The sequence below is a fragment of the Stegastes partitus genome, unplaced genomic scaffold (assembly GCF_000690725.1).
Source record: "Stegastes partitus isolate 25-593 unplaced genomic scaffold, Stegastes_partitus-1.0.2 Scaffold747, whole genome shotgun sequence".
Classification (NCBI taxonomy): Eukaryota; Metazoa; Chordata; class Actinopteri; family Pomacentridae; genus Stegastes; species Stegastes partitus.
This window is the reverse complement of record NW_007578478.1, coordinates 56,472-75,026: the sequence shown is the minus strand read 5'-3', so window position 1 is coordinate 75,026 and position 18,555 is coordinate 56,472. Positions and strand designations below refer to the sequence as shown.

General features: G+C 41.0%; 1 protein-coding gene across 1 annotated transcript in view; it reads left to right on the top strand.

Annotated features, from left to right (window-relative positions):
- The window catches only part of plch1 (phospholipase C, eta 1), a 41,643-nt gene extending 25,225 nt beyond the window's left edge, over positions 1-16,418 (top strand). Inside the window, exons 10-22 of the mRNA XM_008291510.1 lie at positions 350-505; positions 1,280-1,342; positions 3,268-3,362; positions 8,150-8,247; positions 8,354-8,533; positions 9,143-9,250; positions 9,867-9,991; positions 10,173-10,257; positions 10,980-11,126; positions 11,499-11,578; positions 11,735-11,794; positions 12,330-12,717; positions 13,597-16,418. Coding sequence (XP_008289732.1) covers positions 350-505; positions 1,280-1,342; positions 3,268-3,362; positions 8,150-8,247; positions 8,354-8,533; positions 9,143-9,250; positions 9,867-9,991; positions 10,173-10,257; positions 10,980-11,126; positions 11,499-11,578; positions 11,735-11,794; positions 12,330-12,717; positions 13,597-16,283 — 4,272 coding nt within the window. The 3' untranslated portion in view covers positions 16,284-16,418. The remainder of the gene's footprint in view (positions 1-349; positions 506-1,279; positions 1,343-3,267; positions 3,363-8,149; positions 8,248-8,353; positions 8,534-9,142; positions 9,251-9,866; positions 9,992-10,172; positions 10,258-10,979; positions 11,127-11,498; positions 11,579-11,734; positions 11,795-12,329; positions 12,718-13,596) is intronic.
- Positions 16,419-18,555: the final 2,137 nt, after the last annotated feature.

The following is an 18,555-nucleotide window of genomic DNA, read 5'->3' as shown; positions in this document are numbered from 1 at the left end:
GACAGCTGAGTTCATCTTCTGAGTTACTGCAGTTGGAGCAGCAGTCAAAACTGCATCAGTTTAAAGTTTCCTCGCCTGCTGGTAGCACATGTGTATAATGTCATACATCTGCAATTCTTAACTCCTGCTGCAGTTGCATCCGCTTCTTGCCAAGAGGTGGCACTGGTTGCACTTTAAGTGCAGGTTTGATTTCTTGCATTTTGGTTCTGCAGTTGGTTGTCATCGCCTCAACCTGCCTCCAGGTGCTTTGCATTAGTGATAATGTTTTATTTTTTTCTCCTCTCTCCGCCCCCCAAAAAATGCTCTCCCCAATCTTGAAATAAAGGCTTTCTTCTCTTTGTTCACTCAGGGCAACGGCCATCACCAGGTGGAGTCTCACATCAGAAAGAAGCTGGACTCTCTTTTGAAGGAGTCTCAGATCGGTGACAAGGAAGACACTGACAGCTTCAGCATCAGAGCTCTGCTGCGAGCCACACATCAGGGCCTTCAGAAGAACCTGCGGCAGGTAAAGCCTCAAGGCAACATGTGGAGCTGCATGCGGAGCGTCGTAACATTCGTCAAGAGTAAAGAAAGGCAAAAAAAAAAAAAGAGGGAGATAAAACTAGGCCACAGTGTTAGTCATGGAGGGAGATGGAGAAGTGGCTGCAGTCGTCTCAGGTCAAACACACCCACTGAACAGATGAAAACCGAGCAGCACCTATGAAGGCCACCCTGAAGGGACGACTGTGCTTCCTCCTGCACAAGCGCCGTTTCATCCAAAGCATGTCAAAACACACCGAAAGTGATGAGAAACTAAATGTCTGCAGTGTTACTTAATATTTAATTTCCCTGCCTGCCTCTTGTGCTATTTTTAGAAGCTTCAGTTTCCTGACAGCCATTTTAACGTAGTGGGTGTTGTGCACCGGGGTTTCCTATTCTCTTTATTCTTCTCCTGCTTTGCTGGTGATCCCCCTCACCTCATTCTGTCTCTAAAGCTTTTCTTTCTTTATGTGTTCCTTACTGTACTTTCTGCTGTTTCGGTTTCCTCTCTTTTCCTTGTTTCACACCCACTCTCCTCTTCAGCGGCGCTACGCTTTATTGGCTGCTGTCTGTTGCAGCTCCTCCAGCTCCTCAGCTTTGGGGTTTAAGTGACTCAGTGGGTGCTAATGTGGTCGTTATTAGATTCCCACCAAATGATTCCCCCGCACATGAATGTAAACAAGCGCACACAAACACAAACAGGAAAAAAAAAAGTCTCTGAATGTGTTGTCTTTTTTTCTCTCTCTCTCTCTTGCTCCAGAGCTCCAAAGGGGTTCTAAAGAAATCCCAAAGCAGATCCTTCATCACGACGCTCAAACAGAAGGTAAGGAAGTGCGAAAAAAAGAAGCTCCATTCTTGATATCTATTCGTGTTTGTCTCAAATGGCAAATTTACAGTAGCTCAAGCTTCAGTATAGGTAGCAATGAAATGTTTTGCTGCTTTAATACCACAACATTTGAACGTTCTCTTCTTCGGGACGCCTTTATTAAACAGCATCCAACCTAGTTTTATCTGAGCCTTTTCGTGCTCCTCAGACTTGCCTCGAGCAACCAATGCTGTCTTTGCACTGGAAGGAATATTAGGTGAGCCTGCGCTGAATGGCTGAAATCATCGATTCTCTTGTCAGAACAAGAAAATCAATGATTTCGTTCAGTCAGACCGAACTCACCAACCTCGGCCTTGGCTGCTCAGTCAGCCGAGTAAAACCACAACTTGTTGTCTTTACACTTTGGCTTTTTTACAGTTAAGCAAACTAGATGTAATTTGTTAATTTGTGAGCTTTGGCGGATTTAGTTTGGCTAGCCGGTTCCCCGTGCTGCCAGTCTTTATGCTGAGCTATGTCATGATAGTGACCTCCTTTATATTACCTTTACAGATATAAGAGACTTATGAATCCTTTTATCGAACTTTAAGTAAGAAAGCAGAAAAAAAGAAGTGAAAATCACCTACTTACACACATGATTTAAGATTAGGACTAAAGTTGCAGGACTTCATTTATGTACATGCAAATTTCCCCCTTAAATTAATGCAACAAAATTTAATACAACACCAAATATCCTTAAAAGTAAACATACATTTGAATTAAAGCATGTTTAAAACAACAATTAAACAAGATAATTTTCAGGATTTCAGAGCTGTTGTATCCATCATGTTTCCTCAGTCATAGGGTATAAACTGGCAAGACACAGTGAGACATGTCTCCTTAACTGATTAGCATCACAGGAAGTAAAACAGAAGCGATCACTGCTGTCATTCAAGTCAAATCTAAAGTCACACATAGAAAATTCTCATGCAAAGCACATTTTGCAGACTTGTCATCAGCCTGTCATAGGTAGTGCGATCATCATGAAGTGCCGCATGTATATTTTAGCTTCGCACAGCAGATCAGTGCAGGGGATCCATGCACTATGCATCAAGTTACATACACTGATCTGAAGCATGTGCTGCATCTCTAAAGCACACTTGTCCTTCAAAAAGCTGCTAACGATGTCGGCCCAACGAAAAATGCTTGAGATGTCTTCTAGTCATTTGGAGTTTCTTTTCAGATACAGTCAACATCAATCCAATGCATCATTCATTTAATGCAGGTTCAGGCTGGCATCAATTTTGTGCATGTGTGGTTGATTTTACAGACAATCTCTGAACATCTCCTCATTTCACAGTTCTCTTCTGTTTTACCTTCCTCTACCTACTTCCCCTGTTTACCCACTCACATCTCCTCTTCATTCTTTTATGTCTCCCTCTTTGCATATTATGCACCCTCCCACGCGTGTGTGTATATATATATATATATATGTGTGTGTGTGCATGCATTGGTGCATATAATCTGCTGGCACGCAGCCTAAACCCTGTAATTACTGTAGCCCTCATCCTCTTCTCAACTCCACTTTAGCCCTAATAGAGATGTTGCTTCTCTCTCAACAATAAAAACTACATACTTCATCAAATACACTCTTGCTATAATTACATATGCTGCACCTAAAACACCCACCGACGTGCACAAAAACACACGCTCACACTGCTAGCACAGTAGCAATGCTCTCTATGAATCCCGCAGCAGCCGAAATACAGACAATTTACTAAAGACACACGAGCTGCAACCTCTGGCCGCAGAAGAACTGTGTGTAGGAGGAATCATGTATGATGTATATTTAACACATTTATCAGGATTTCAGCTGAATGCAAGGGCATAGTTTATATTTCTCCTTCTAACTTATGTGTTTGTTGATGTTTTCCTGTATTGTCCAGAGGCACTCCAAATCCAGACTGTCATGCCAAAGCGTGGAGAAGGAGGAGGACAGTCAGGAGAGATCTGGGAGGGAAGCCGGAGGACAGTTCAACAGGTGACCTTTGACCTGCTTTCACTACAACTCTGACAATCTCTGTGAGGTTTGATGGTTGCTGAGCGCTGAGGGCATTAAAAAAAAAAAAAAATCCAGGGCATGATCAGTGGTGCCATGCAACCACTAAAGCTTTTCCGGCGATCCTTTGTTGTGTGAGGGAAAGAATCCCAGCAAACGTCGGCCAAGCAGCGATGTTGTGTCCCTGACCAAAAATGGTCACAGTCGGATGCCAGAAACTGCAACGTGGTTATGAAGCAGACGGCCAAATGGTGATGATTGTACATTTACTGACAGGAAACACTGGCCATATTATTGCTATGGAAGAGCAAATGCACGTGTCTTTGTTTTGATTTATATGCAACAACATTTGACCCTCTGAACCCAAAGCAGTTTCTGGGCTTTTTTTTTTTTTGCTCATGTCCGATTTTAACTCACAGCAGTGATGGCTTCTCTGTTATTCCATGGAGTGCAGAGTTTTTTGTTTTGTTTTTAATAGAATCTGGTAAAAGCAAACTGTCTATTTTTTTTGCTGTTTGTTTAAACAAGGCATGTAGAATAAAGTAATTTTGATGAAATATAACAATTTTAGGTTTAGATTTGGTTCATTTTCCCCTCAGATTGCCACATTATGGATGAGTAGCACACGGACCGTAGGAACCAGACAATTCTTTGTGTTTTTCACAGTTTCTGGCTCGGATTAATGTTGTAATTATGTCAGTGTTTTATTGACGATAGGCCTTTAAACCCACCGGGGGGGTTTTTGGGCTTCAGAAGGTTAATTGAGGATTTTTTTAGCTGTAAAATGATCACAACCATGCCGACCAGATGGCATCACAATGTGACTTCCGCAACATGAACAAAGTTTACTATTACCTGATGCCCATTTTTAAAAACATGAATAAAAAAAAAAAAAGTTATTTATATGTACCTTCATGTAAACTATGTTGGTTGTGTTAGGACTGTCACAGCGTCTAATCCTGCCTCTCTAATATAAGCCTTCATTGTGTGTTTCCCTCTGTGCAATGGCCGGTTAGCTCAGTAGGCTGGGATGCATTGTTAGCAATGTTTGTGTCCTGGGTCATCATTTGTCAAAATAATAATAATAAAAAACTTCTCTTTGTATATAAAGAGCATATCCAAAAAAGAAACTAAAAAGAGAACATATTCAGGAGACTCTTTCTTGCCAGAAATCAACACTGCTTTCCATTTTGGATCTATTTTTCCACTGTGGGATGCCTTGAATGGATGTTCAACAATGGTTATTCAACCTCTCAGTGTGTGTTGGGATGAAAGCTTGAAGCTACCACTGAAAGAAAAGGAAAGAAGAGAATCGTGACTGATTTTGATTCCTTCTCCTTTCATGTAAACTCTCAGATGAAAAATGCACAATCGTCATTGTCCATTTTTCGCAAATTCCAAGGCTATGTTCACTCTGCATGCAACATTTTTAGTGTAGGGAATAATGTTATTAGCTTTCCACATAAGCAAAAAAGACCTAGAGGATGGGATGAGTGAAACTGGAGCTATGACATCATGTTGTTACACAGCTCCGGTGGCTAAGAGTCGGGTTTATTTTAAAAAATATATAAGTAAATTAAAAAAAACAAATAATATAGTGATAAATTATTGTAAAAACAATACACATATAAAGATCAAGGACTATTTATTTATAAGTCATAGTGACTGTGTTGTGATTTAACCTGACCTTCGTTGATTGGCTGGAGGAAGTCATGTGACTCGATCCCCCTGCCATTTGTCACAAAAATAGATAATGTAAAGTCAACAAAGTGTGAAAAGTGCAGCAAAACCTTCTGAATTAGTGAAGACACCTCATCTGGACTTACTGTGTAGTACAGTGGGACCTGTATGGAGGCTGAAAGCTCACTTCATTGAGCAGGAATTAGATTGATCTGCTTTGTCTGCTGGACAAATCATGAGTCATTAGGGATGTACACCCAGAAAACTTAATCAGTGACAAATTAAGATATTTTCAAACAGGGATGGTGCATAGAGGAGTGAAGGGGGTAAAGGAATGAGAGAAAAAGAGGACAAGGGAAGTAGAAGAGGGTCCATGGATGATGGCTGAGGGTGGAGGAGATGGTAGAATGGTGATGGTGGAGGACAACCCAGTCTCAATAATTCGTCAAATTGTCATGAAATTTCATCTATTGTTTTGTGTCCTGGGACACGATTTGCCCAACTTTTTTGTGTTTCCCAGCATGAATTTCAAACCAGTACATTTCAATTGGGTTATCTTTCTTGTCTGGGGCACTTTTTACCCATTTGACAGCGCATATACTGAGATGTTTTTGTCATTCTTTTCTTTCGAAAGTCAGGCATTAACCAATTTTACTTTTGTGGCCCGTCCACACTAATAACTACAGAGATCACTATACAGATGTGTGCGCACACACTGACCAATGTTAACATTTTGTACACATCTGTGCTGCATATAAACTCCGTATTCATTCAAATAGAAAAGACAAGAAAAGTCTTTTTCTCCTCTTTCAGTTCTTTCATTCTCTGTCTCTCCTCTCCTGTCAGTCTCTTGAAAAAATTCCATTTCTTGACCAGAAGATCCTTCAGGTCCTGGTTGTCCGTCTCCTGGAGTTTCTTGTCCTCCTCCATCCCCGTGTTGTTTAGCTCCAGTTCCTGCTTTTCCACCAGGAGGTCTGTGTTTTTTGCCTCCAGCAGGATGTTTTTCTCCTGGAGCTCTTTGGTTTTCTCCTCTATCTGACTGATCTGCTGATGGAGGGCCAGCAGTTACTTTGGCCCTCTTCTACCTTCTCCTGGCTGCTCTGCAGGTCAGTCTCCAGACAGGTAATGGCAGTGATTCCAGTGTTGACTTTGTCAGCCAGCTCTGCCTTTTCTGCTTGGAGATCTTTTAATTGTTGCTCCAGGACTTCAATCTTGTCTTTTAGCTTAAAATTGATGTCCTGATAGGTAGACATGTCCCGTTCTGCATCATAGAGGCCTTTCCTCCTCGTGTCATAGCATCCACGACCAAGTCCTCCATTGGGCCTTGGGTTGCCTCGTTGCGACATAGTTTCAGCAAGTAAATACACTACAGGGGGGGAAAAAAACAGTTGATGGTTAATACTGTTACACTTTTCTAGTCTGTGCTAGACTAAAGCTGTGTAGAAGTTCTTACGTTTCTGCAGTAGCTGGTTCTCCCGAAGTGCTGCGATTCGTTCTGTTCTGGAGAAAGTCCATGCCAGTAGACGTTGTGAGAGTCTGTGAATGTCTGTGTTCTCTTAGTGTCCGATATTTGTAGCCCTGGTGGATTCACCACATGTCTACCTGTTCTCAGCTCAAAGCTTTCTGGAATTCTTGTTGCAGGCGCATTCAGAGTCACATGGTGTCCGGAAAAGTCCAAAAAGAATGTTGGCAAAACGATCACAGTAAATTTAACAGAAATAAAGAGTTAAACCTTTACAGGGCACTCTTTTAAATACTTGGAAATATAAAACGCCCACCTGGGGTTAATCATGGACATGTTATCCAATGAAGACTGCTGCTTTTGTTTGGAATTGTCTTTTTTAAACTATTGCTTTAGAGCCTTCCCTTGACATGAAAGCTCTTCTCCGATCACCAGAGGTTTAGAGTTTGATCATTTATTTAGTACAAGTATAAGAGTAGTCTGCTACAAGTAAGACTCCTGCATTTAAACTTTGCTTTTCACATTGCTGACTTTATGCCTCTCGTGTAATTTTGGTACTGTTACTTGAACATTTTCTTATATCCTTATTTCCTAATTACTTTTCTTTTTTTTTTTTTTTACCATTGTTCAGATATTTCTAACTTCTAACAATGCCCCATATTTGAACAACTTATCATATGCTTTTCTCGTAATCTGTAGTAGTAAGTAGTAACTACAGTTCTAATGCTAGTGGAGTAAAACATGCAATAATTCAATTTGAAGTCTAGCAAACTATATTAACATAAATATTATTAACCTAACGATCCCTGAAAAATTGCACTTCTACAGTCCCCCAGCCTTCCTTACACATCATTACTGAGCCATGAAAAATGTTGCAGCTGATTGATGTAAAAGTCACATTAATTAACATTATTGTTGGGACAGAAGTTTAATATGTATTACATGTAGAATCTAATGTGAAAGCGGCTCAAAGCAAAATCTAACATGCTGGAATAATTGTGTTTTTTCTGGTTATGCTTTTTCGGAAACAAAAGAAACAAGCTGGATCTATTTTTACCTGCAGTTTGAACATAGCCCAATTCTCTCTCACATGCATTCTTTGTCCACCTTGGTGTCTTTGTGTGTGAGTGAACATTGAGCAAGAAGTATGGAAATTCACCTTTGTTTTGCCTCCCTCAGTCGCTGTCTGCGTATGAGGCCTTTGTCTCTCTTTGTTCCTCCAGTCTCTGCTCCTGGTTGCATATTCATATATGCATGTCCTCGGGAACTGTCACAATACAAATTCCTGCAAGCATGCGTCTGGGCGGCGATGTGACTGACTATCTCTGCGTGTGCATGACTGTGTAGTTGTATGTGTGCACGAGTGTGTGTGTGAGTCTTGCTGCACCGCATGTGCTTTGGTCCCTATTAAGCTTTTTGCCTTTGATGCTCTTTCCTGCGGTTTGCAAGCTGTCTCTGATGGACAATCCTCTCTATCCTGCTATGTTTTCCCTCTGTAAATGCATTAATGGGTACACAAGAGTGTGCATGTTTTACTTCATATTCTTTTTTGCTTTACTAGCCTCATACGTCTTTACACAGTCTCACTTTGTTGCATTTGTCTTCGGTCCTCTGGTAAATGTTTTAGGGGTGGAAGGAAGAGGAAGACAATGAAGCTGAGCAGAGATCTGTCAAACCTGGTGGTGTTCACCAACTCCGTGGCCTCACAGGAGTGTTTGAATGAAGGTGAAGCACCAAAGCTTAGACACCTGCACACACACAAGCAAACAGAGCACATTGCGATCTTTACCTTGAAGAGATTTGCTCACGCCTAACCAATGTTTCTCTTCAGGTACTCCAGGTGACGTCCTGTCATTCAGCGAGACCAGAGCGCAATCTCTGGTCAATCACAGAACAGAGCAGTTCCTCGCTTTCAACCAGAGGCAGCTGTCACGGATTTACCCTTCCGCCTATCGTATCGACTCTTCCAATTTCAACCCCCAGTTCTACTGGAATGTGGGGTGTCAGTTGGGTAAGACAGCGGTGTGATGATTTAAGGTTCTCACTTATATGGAAATAACCTAGAAATAAAAACAACACCAGGTGCCTTCTGTTTAGCCACATACCTGCGATTACACTATTATAGCATACCACATGCACGTACACATACAGACGATGGCCTTCACATGACACTCGTCACTCTACACACGTAATATTGTGTAGTTTGCCGATGGTCATGTGTGTCGAGGCTAATTAGTATGAACAGCTGTGTGGAGCGTGTGTGCGATTGTTTGGAGGGTTGCAGTCAGAGCAGGAATTCGTGAGGATTACGGAGAAATGCAAAAGCAAATAAAAAATAAGATGAGGGGGAAAAAAATAAAACAAACATTTTTATCTCTGTGGAAATTAACAGCATAAGGAAATGCAAATCCAAGGAATCTCCATTTGTACCAGCCAATTTAATTTGATTTCTATTAAATGCAAAGAGTCATAGCAATCTCTTAATTTCTAAGAAATCATATTTACAGAACAAAAGCAGTTGCAAAGGAACTTGGAAATAATTAGGTCAATTAATGAATGTCATATCTGGGTAAAGGTTAAGTGACATTTTGTAACTAATATTTAATTCTTACTGTTTCAGTGGCTCTCAACTACCAGACAGAAGGACGGATGATGCAGCTCAACAGAGCCAAGTTCATGGTGAATGGAGGTATTGGTTACGTCCTCAAGCCTCCTCCAATGTGCAAAGGTATGTATAAAGGCACAAATACAAATTACTGTTTGTTCATGCAGTCGATTTTGATTGGTTCCATCAATTATTAATATCCTGTTGCCTCAGGTGTTGCATTATATTAGGAAGTGAAACTCTCCAGATGCATACAGGACATTTTAAATGTAAGAGATAGAAACCGAAATGATAATTTGTGTGAGACATAAATGAAGTAGACACGTCATGTGTTGCTGGTAAACAGTTCAACACATTTTTACACTTTCTGTGTTACATATTCCTATAATGCAGCAACACTGATTCCCATCTTTAGGCTCTACACTATATTTTGTTTTTAATCTTTGTGAGTTTGAAGTGTTTTCCTCACCACATTACTTCACAAAGATACTTTCTTTCCTATTATTTTATAGTGCTGCTACAGTATGGTTGGCTTTAACATTAGAGATCTAATTAAGGAGTTACAGTAGCTGGACAGCAGAGGACAGGCACGGTTGGATTTTTTAACAGGCCTCCCTCACATTTAGTTTGCAATTCTACCGTGAACATACAAAATCAGGAGAGCAGTGGTGGCGGTTTTAGGATTGACTGGTGACATTAATCAAAGTTGTTGCTCTGCTGTCTGTCCGTTTCCCTTCAGGCACCTTCAACCCGTTCAGTGATGATCCACTTCCAGCTTACCCCAAGAAGCAGCTCATCCTCAAGATCATTAGTGGACAACAGCTGCCCAAACCACCAGACTCCATGCTGGGTGACCGTGGAGAGGTAACAAAACACGAAAATGTTGTGTTCTCGTATTCTTCACCAGCCATTCTCACTCTTTCTTACATGCATTTGAACAATTTTGCTGAAATACTCAAAGATGTTTAACTTGCTCTCAGCTTAAATATAGCCACTGTCACAGAGTAAAATATAACTCGTTTTTTTGCCCTTTCTCCTCTGTCAGATTATTGATCCATTCGTCGAAGTGGAGATCATCGGTTTGCCGGTGGACTGCTGCAAGGAACAGACACGAGTTGTTGATGACAATGGTTAGATGCACACAGATTGACTCGAATTATCCCACAATAATGCATTACTGTACACTCATGGAATAATCTTATCACATGACCATCGCTGCCATTTTCAAAATAATTCATTAAAGCTTTACAATGCTTTCAAATTATGTTCTGACCAACTTGCATTTTACTTTATATCATCTGACCACATGCCTAACGTATGCATATTGCACTATGCATACTTTAGAACACTGTGTATTTATGGCACACAAATAAAAGCAAACACAGTCAGAGGTCTTCTCACCTCAGCGAGCTTCTAATAATTATTTCCCTGCATTCCTTCAAAACAGAGCAGAAATGAAACAATGCTATTGCCACAGATGCTGCGTTTTACTTAGGGCGGCGGAGCACTGCTGGGATCAAAAGTCAGACTAATTAATTAGAGGCACGTAGGAAGCCGAATGGAGCGATCTGCTGTTGTCACCCCCTGAATATGTCTCCACAGATGAGGGATCAGGGGGAGGGGAAAAGCCTCCTCTGGGAAAGGCTCTGGAGCCCTGGAAGCTCAACAGTATTATAAGATTAGTGTGCAAATCATTGATCCCTGAAATACATCATTTGACAGACCAACACTACCAACTCCATCTTGTTTTTTAAAAGTCTTGCAAGGTGTGTAGTGGATATGTGCTTAAGTAAGATACTGATGAAATTGATATTAATTACAATGAACATATATGTGTGTGTGTTTTCTACAGGTTTTAACCCGGTATGGGAGGAGACTCTGTCCTTCACGCTTCACATGGCTGAGGTGGCACTAGTGCGTTTCCTTGTCTGGGACCACGATCCGATTGGGCGGGACTTTATTGGTCAGCGGACTGTTGCCTTCAGCAGCCTGATGCCTGGTTCGTGCACAGTTCCTGCGTTTTGAGCTTTCTCTGAGAAAAAGAGCTTTTTGTGTATGAATGACATAAACTTAACAGAGGACACAGTGTGTCACTGCCAGTTAGATTCACTACAGTACTGCTATTAAACACAAATAGACTATGGCTATGGGGCACATTATTTTGTGTTTAGCGAACCATGAATTGATTGATTTGTATAGTAAAAGACTTATGGCTTTGCAAGGTTTTTTTGTTCAAGCCATCAGAGTCATCCTTCAACTCCTGATGCCCTCTCCTGAGGCAGCTACGACACAATCACCACTCTGATGACAGCTGTCTTTCTTAGACCCACTCTGTGGCTCACATGCTTTCTCCCTTCATCTCTAACAACAGGTTATAGACATGTTTACTTGGAGGGGCTGACTGAGGCTTCCATCTTTGTGCATGTGTCAGTGCATGATGTCTATGGGAAGGTAAGTGCTTTATAGTCTTGGTGTTTGCAATAGTGTCCCATGTTGGCATCTTTTGTCAACTGAGATTACATTTTTCAGGTTAGCAGAAAAAATGTGTTTCACTCAAAACACATCAAACCATTGAAGCTATACCCCTTGAATCCTTTGTTTTTCTAGTGGAGCCCTCTAGTCCTGAACCCCAGCTTTACCATAATGCACTTTCTAGGATCTAACAAGGTATATTGATGCCTCAGGCTCTGTGTGGTGCTGCATGAAAAAGCAATGCATGATGCAAATGTGCAGTTTGCATTCAGCCATGTCTTCAATGACTTGTTTGTGTGTGACATTAAACCACTGAGTCATACAGTTTGCTTCCAAGGTTAGCTTTCATTCGGAATTCTCTTTATTTTTTTTAATTTTTTGTCAACTCTTGTTGTCTCATTGTCACAAAAAATGGAATAATTTGCAATGAAAGCATGCCTGCATTATCAATCAACAGCTTCTTGCATTTCGTTCGCGTAGTCACTTAAGGAGTAAGGGTGCCCTCTATAGGCAATGCATATAAAAGCATGCAATTGTTGCATTTGCTGCAAATCAGCTTCAATACATGACACATCTTTTCGTTGTTCACATGAAAACTAACACTTTAAACTGTAACTTGTGTTCAGTGTGCATCTGAAGTTCACCCTTGTTTTTCTAAAATTCCCTCTCCTCTTTGCTAACATCTTTCCCCCTTCTTATTTCCTTCCTATTTGCTTCTTGCTGTCCTCAGGGTCACCAGCTGCGAGGTATCCGCGGTTTCTTTAACCGTTCTTCCAAGTCCTCTGTGGATACACACTCCAGTGGTCTTCGGAAACGCTCCATCAGTGATCACCTCCTGCGGCGCACAGCCAGCGCCCCGGCAAAGGGACGGAAGAAGACCAAGATGACTCTGTCAGAGTCGGTGGCTTCGATGTCAGAGCAAAAGAGCAGCACAGGTGCAGGGGCAGGCGGAGAGGGTGTGTCGGGGAAGGAAGGAGGGGCGGAGAGGCGTCTCCAGCCCCGTGCCCCACTCATCCACAGACCTATCTCCATGCCCTTAGACAGGCTTCTACAAGGGCAGCTGTCACTCTGCTCTCCAGACAAGGAACAGCATGATATGGGTGCAGACACTGTCATTGGTGGGTATTGTCTTCTTGTACCAGTCAAATGAAGAAATGCATTACAGAATTCTGTATATTACACCCAAATTACATCCATTGTAGTTTAATTACGATTGGAAATTTGTAAGATTCATAAACTATAATTCTAATACTCTCACAATCCAATCCGGTGGCAATGATAACTGAGTCACTATTTGAAATATGTTTATTCTTTAGGCTATATGACTAAAGTGCTACATTGTTGTGATAAAATGCTTGGAGTTGACATGTCTTGAAGCAGTATTTTGTCTTGAATTGCGTTGGACATTAATTAATGTAAGATGTCTTGATTCTCTCCCTTGCTTTACATCCTGCTACAACTATCTAAAACTCATGTACAGTAACCATGTGAACTGACAGACTACAGCCTACTCTCCATGATACCTTAACGTGCCTTTTCTGTCCCATCTTCATTTGTTGTGTTTCTTTGTAGTAGAGAACTGACTAGGATATTCCTGCAGGTAATCTAAAATACCTATTGTATGAAAGGTTGCATCGTTCAAAAACATACCAGTATTGCGTCCACCCAGTGTATTTTGTTCAAAAGTGGTCTGAGAAATATATTGCTGTGTCATTTGATCCCATTTGACCAAACCAATCCCATTTGACCATCTCCTTCCTAATCTGATATTTGTAAACATAGATTCTTTCTTTTTTTAAACCTCCACAGCCTCATTTTCCAGCTTCCCCTTCACAGTTGTACTTGGTGATCCATTTGTCTGTGTATTGCTATTGCCTTGTATTGGCTGGACTGTTAATTGTTGTCATTTTATTGTTGGTTGGCTTGGTGTTCTACATTGAATGGAGTGTATTAAACTGTCTTTAATAATTGTTCTGTTCAATTGTCTGTGTCCACAGGAGGTTGCCTCTTCGATAGGCCAAGATCTTCCTCTGTGGACCTTTTCATCGAATCATCATTCTCCATTGAATCAAGCCTCTCTCCCCCTTCTAAGACTAACAGAAATAAAGAATTTGACCAATCAGAGGAGGCTTCTTATCTGGTTATTGGTGGTGGTGGAGAAGTAAGAAAGGAAGAAGACTACGCCAATTACCAGTTACAACACAACAAATCAAAGATCATCTCCGCAGGAACAGAGAACAATTGTCTTGTCTCGCCCTCAGCGAATATTCAGATGAGAACAGACAAACCAGAAACGTCATCAAATAGTACAACATTCACAGTTGCACCTTCGGTCTCCTCCACCTCCTCCTCCGCTCCCTCCTCTGTGGCCCCTCTTTCCCCCATCAGTATGGATGGTGATCTGAAGAGTCCCAGCTCTTTGCATGACAGCACCATCTCCAGACTCATTGATGCAGTGTCTTTAGGCAACGAGCAAGACACCTGTGGCTCTATTTCTGCTCTGATTGGACAGTTTGAAAGTACTGTTGACCAAAACAACTTCTCAACATTATCCCATGATAACACCCCTTCCCGGCAATCAAACCTCAGACCAACCACCCCTAAAGCACTGGAAGGGTTAAGCTCTCCTTTCAAGACAGCATCTCCGAGCAAGAAACACCTGATCAGTCCCAGAAAGGTTGCTCAAAAAACAAATGATGTAAACAGTGAAATCTGTTCACCCCGTAAGATTTCCCAAGCAGATACACCTGCTCCACCCCTCATTTCCAGCCCAGAAACTGCTGATCTTGAGGAGGTCTACACCATTCTGGATGAGGAGGTGCTACTACCTGTGTCCGTGTACAACTTGAAGAAACAGACAGTGCAAGTTCAGGCAGACACTATAGAGAGCACACCCTCAAGCAGTTTGGGATCCTCTCCAACAAAGGTGGCTCAAGGTTTAAGGAAAGGACGCAATGTGAGCTGGGGTGATGTGGACCGAAAAAGGGGCGAAATTGAAGAAACTGAAGAGAGAGTATACGAAGAAGTGAGTGATCTGCTAGCACCGGTACCTGAAATAGAGCGGAGTACCTCTAAAGGGTACATGGGCTCTTCTGTAAACAATGAGTGTTTCCAGTTTCTTCATGATTCAGCTGGAGGTGTCGTGACTGAAGTGGAGTTAAATGTCGATGAGGATCCATTGGAGATGATGCTGACTTCGCCAAGAAATGGCAGCCAGTGGGAGGGCCTTACAAGTCCAACAAAACGGCATGCTATATATGAAAACCATGAATCCACTCCAAGGTACTCCCATCAAAAACAACAGTACCCGCCACATTCAACTCATGTAGCTTTTCCGCAGTGTCATTCCCCATTGAATCAACCTTCTTATCAATCGTCCAGTCCTCATCAACACCAGGACAACTCCCAGCATCCACTCCACCATAGACTTGTCAACTGTAGACCCATTTCTAGTCCGCTGCGTCAGAACAGCTACCCCATACCTCAGAGTAATTCTGAGGCTTTTAACAACAGCAGAGACTTTAAGAGCTCCTACACACAACAAAGGAGCTGTAGTGGCAGCCAGATGCCAAACAGATCTCACCAAGACAGGATAGGGTACAAACAGATGGACAGAGACCAAATAGGGTGCTTCCGCAATGGTTTCTCCTCTTTTGAAAGCCTCCCTGGTCAATCCGCTGTATCTGTAAACATGTGTAGGGACAGAGGCCTATATTCTCCCTCTTCAGACTGTGAAGCTGTTTACAGTCACCTGGACTTTGACTGTATTACGCCCTCTTTAGAGTCATCAGCTCCTCGAAACACCCAAAGTCAAACACAATCACCCAACGTGAAACAGTCATGGAACCAAAAGATTTTCCTCACAAATACTAGGCAACAGCCACAGACTGAAAGCAGAGTTTCAGAGTTTTTGCACTCAAATTCAGGGCCTTTATCAGCTCCTTCCCAATCTGCCACCATAGATTCCACAGCGCCCAGCCCATGCAAGTCCAAGTCCCTGGGAGACCTGACTTCTGAGGACATATCATGCAACTTTCAGAGCAAATACAACATTATTAGTCGCAGTTTCATCACCCCCCATATGAGGAAGCAAAAAAAAATGGGCACCATGGGAGGAGTAACTTTCCAATCGCAGTCCTGTGATCCACTTACAGAACAGCTACGTAAGCTGGTCAGCCTGGAAGTGGATGCCAGTGACAGAGACAGACCCCAGTCTCCTCAGTTGCATCAGGAAGTAAAATCCCCAGTGTCACAGCCCCAGGCAACAAGTATAACCCCTGCTGTTCCCAGGGATATAGACGATTCCCCTCCACTCCTAACCCGTCGACTATCCTCTCGGAGCCAAAGCCGAGTGCGTCACATCAACAACCGTGCCCGTGAAAGACAGCAAGAAGCTCTAAAATCTCGGGCAGGGGTGATGATCAACAGTACTGGTGGGGTGGTATTAAGGAATAAACCAGCCTCCCAGAATCCCCCGACTAACAGACACTCTACGGGTTCTTACATAGCAGGTTACCTTGGTCACCTGGAGGACAGGGGACTTCCTGAAGGAGCCTGCACATCGTTGCGTTATGGAAATGGGGACCATTATGGAGATCGGTACTATACCGACGACTCCCTCCCATCTGCAAACAGCTCCCACTCAGTGTCAGAGCCCGAGGTCTACTTTCTGCTCAGGCTGTAGCTCTGACCATAACCTAACATGAAATTAAGGCAGTGATTCTTTATTGAGTTAAGTTATACCACAAGTCAGACGATCAAGGAAAGAAATACTTGCCAGTTTTTGCTCCCATGTTCAATAACTGAGAGGTTTTCCGTTTTAAAGTAAATGTTATTCTGGGCTATTTCTGGAAAAAGATGTAGTCTGTACAATATAAGTGCAGCATCACGTATAATACATGGTTGGATCTGACAGCATGAATTTCCTGTATGAAATGTCCACTATTCAATAGTGAATGGTCTTTCTAGTCGGCTGTGTGTTGTCTATATTCTGCTTAATGTGTAAATGTACTTGGGAACTTTGAGTCCCACCAAATGGCTTCCTAGACTGATTGTACAGATACTTGTTATCTTGTCCCTGTGATGTACTGTCGAAACTACGTACACTGACTATGAAGCAAAAAATAAAAAAGGAAAAAAGTATTGGCTTTTAAGCAGAGAGGGAATGTCTTTCTTTGTATCATTTGAATGTGTAGTATAATCAAACAACTACTTTTAATAGATGGGATTTTATTATTTCAAATATCAAATGTAAGTCTTCCTTCTCTTTTCAGTGGTTCTTTATTTGTGTTGTGTGTAAATATTCCTGACCTGAGTTTTCATCTGAGATGAGTTTGAGTTGAAAACAAATTCTAACTGTACATTTATGTTTGTGCATGTTACATGTGAACATGTCAAGCATGACTATGCACCACTTTATACAATAGATGTTGCATTGGCCAACCACGTTTGCACAGAACAAATAGTTGTATTGGATACAACAGAGGACATAGGCTTGTTTGTAATGGGTGCAATACAGTAAACTTCTGTGCTTGGACTTGTTGCTCTCTATGACTTATAGAATTTGAAAACATGATTGCAAATTTAAGAAAAAAAAATTGGAGTTTAAAGTTTTTTATTTTTATAATTACTTTGATACAGACTGCAAAATAATCTCTTGTTGGTTCTGGTTATTTTATTTTGTATAACGTAATGGACTGAACAAAAAGAGTGACAACAATACAGGGCCAGGCTGAGGATGGGAGGGTGGCAGAGTTGCAGAGTTTTCTTTTTTTTTTTTTAGGTATTGTTTCAGTGTTACACCATCCTTTTTTCTTTGTATTGTTGCTCATTGGAGAACTGTGAGCATTTTCCTACCAATGCAATAAAATACTGAAATATTTGATTTCAACAAAACGTGTGTTTATTTCCTCTTTTACACAAAATACTACTAAAAGATAATTAATCCCAAATGCAAAATCAATTTACTGTAAGTCACAAACAGCTTCATCTTTCCCCATATACCACCTTAAAGATAATGGGATGTAATTGCTCATGAAATGACTGTGTAATAGAGCTGACAAATGGCACACCTGTTGCTCTGGGTATACAATTCCCCAACCTGGTTGCAATCTAGCTCTTTCATGACTTATTTGAAAAAACAAAAACAAAAACATGACAGAAACTGCTTCTTCAAAGCTTTTTAGTATAGGCAAAAAAATTGAATTAAAATGTGTTCAATTGGATTTTTTTTTTCAGTGTCTATTATTTTCAGTGAGATACACAGCTGTCCATTGAAGTAGATGCTGCACATAAATTTAAATGCACTTCAAGGCAAAAAAGAAAAAATGCATTGCAATTTTTCTGATATATTTATTTTAATTTAAATGCTTGTTTAAGCATGCAAATGAGGCATTATCTCAATAAAAATATGCAAATGTGCATACAACTTAAGATGAGAGATCTGATGATTGGATAAAGTCAGGTTCAACATTCCTGATTCATTTTATTGACCTCTTAGGACCAATTGTTTCTAAAGAGGGAATTTTAGTTATCCTGTTTTTTGTATAATTCTGTCAACAGACAAAATCCAATTTTAAAGAAATAAAACGTTCTATAAATAAGGCTATGAAAGACACATGAACAAACCCCATTCTGACAACCTTAAGATCATAGATAGTAATAACACTGCAATGTCTGGTGAATGTAAGTGTTACTAAAGTGAAGAATTCTGGTTCAGAGAATAAGAAATAACTTCTGTAAAGTTCTCTAGTTTTTTTTTCTTTTTTGTGAAAACCATAACTTATAGCAACAGATTTAAACTAATAGACAATAATTATCACACAATATTAATGAAGTCATGTTTTTTTTTCAATGACATCCAAAAACAGAGAATATTTTCACTCATAGAAAAAAACATAAAAAATACAAAAGGCATATGAATTCAGCTTTGATCAACATATTCTCCACACTGCAAC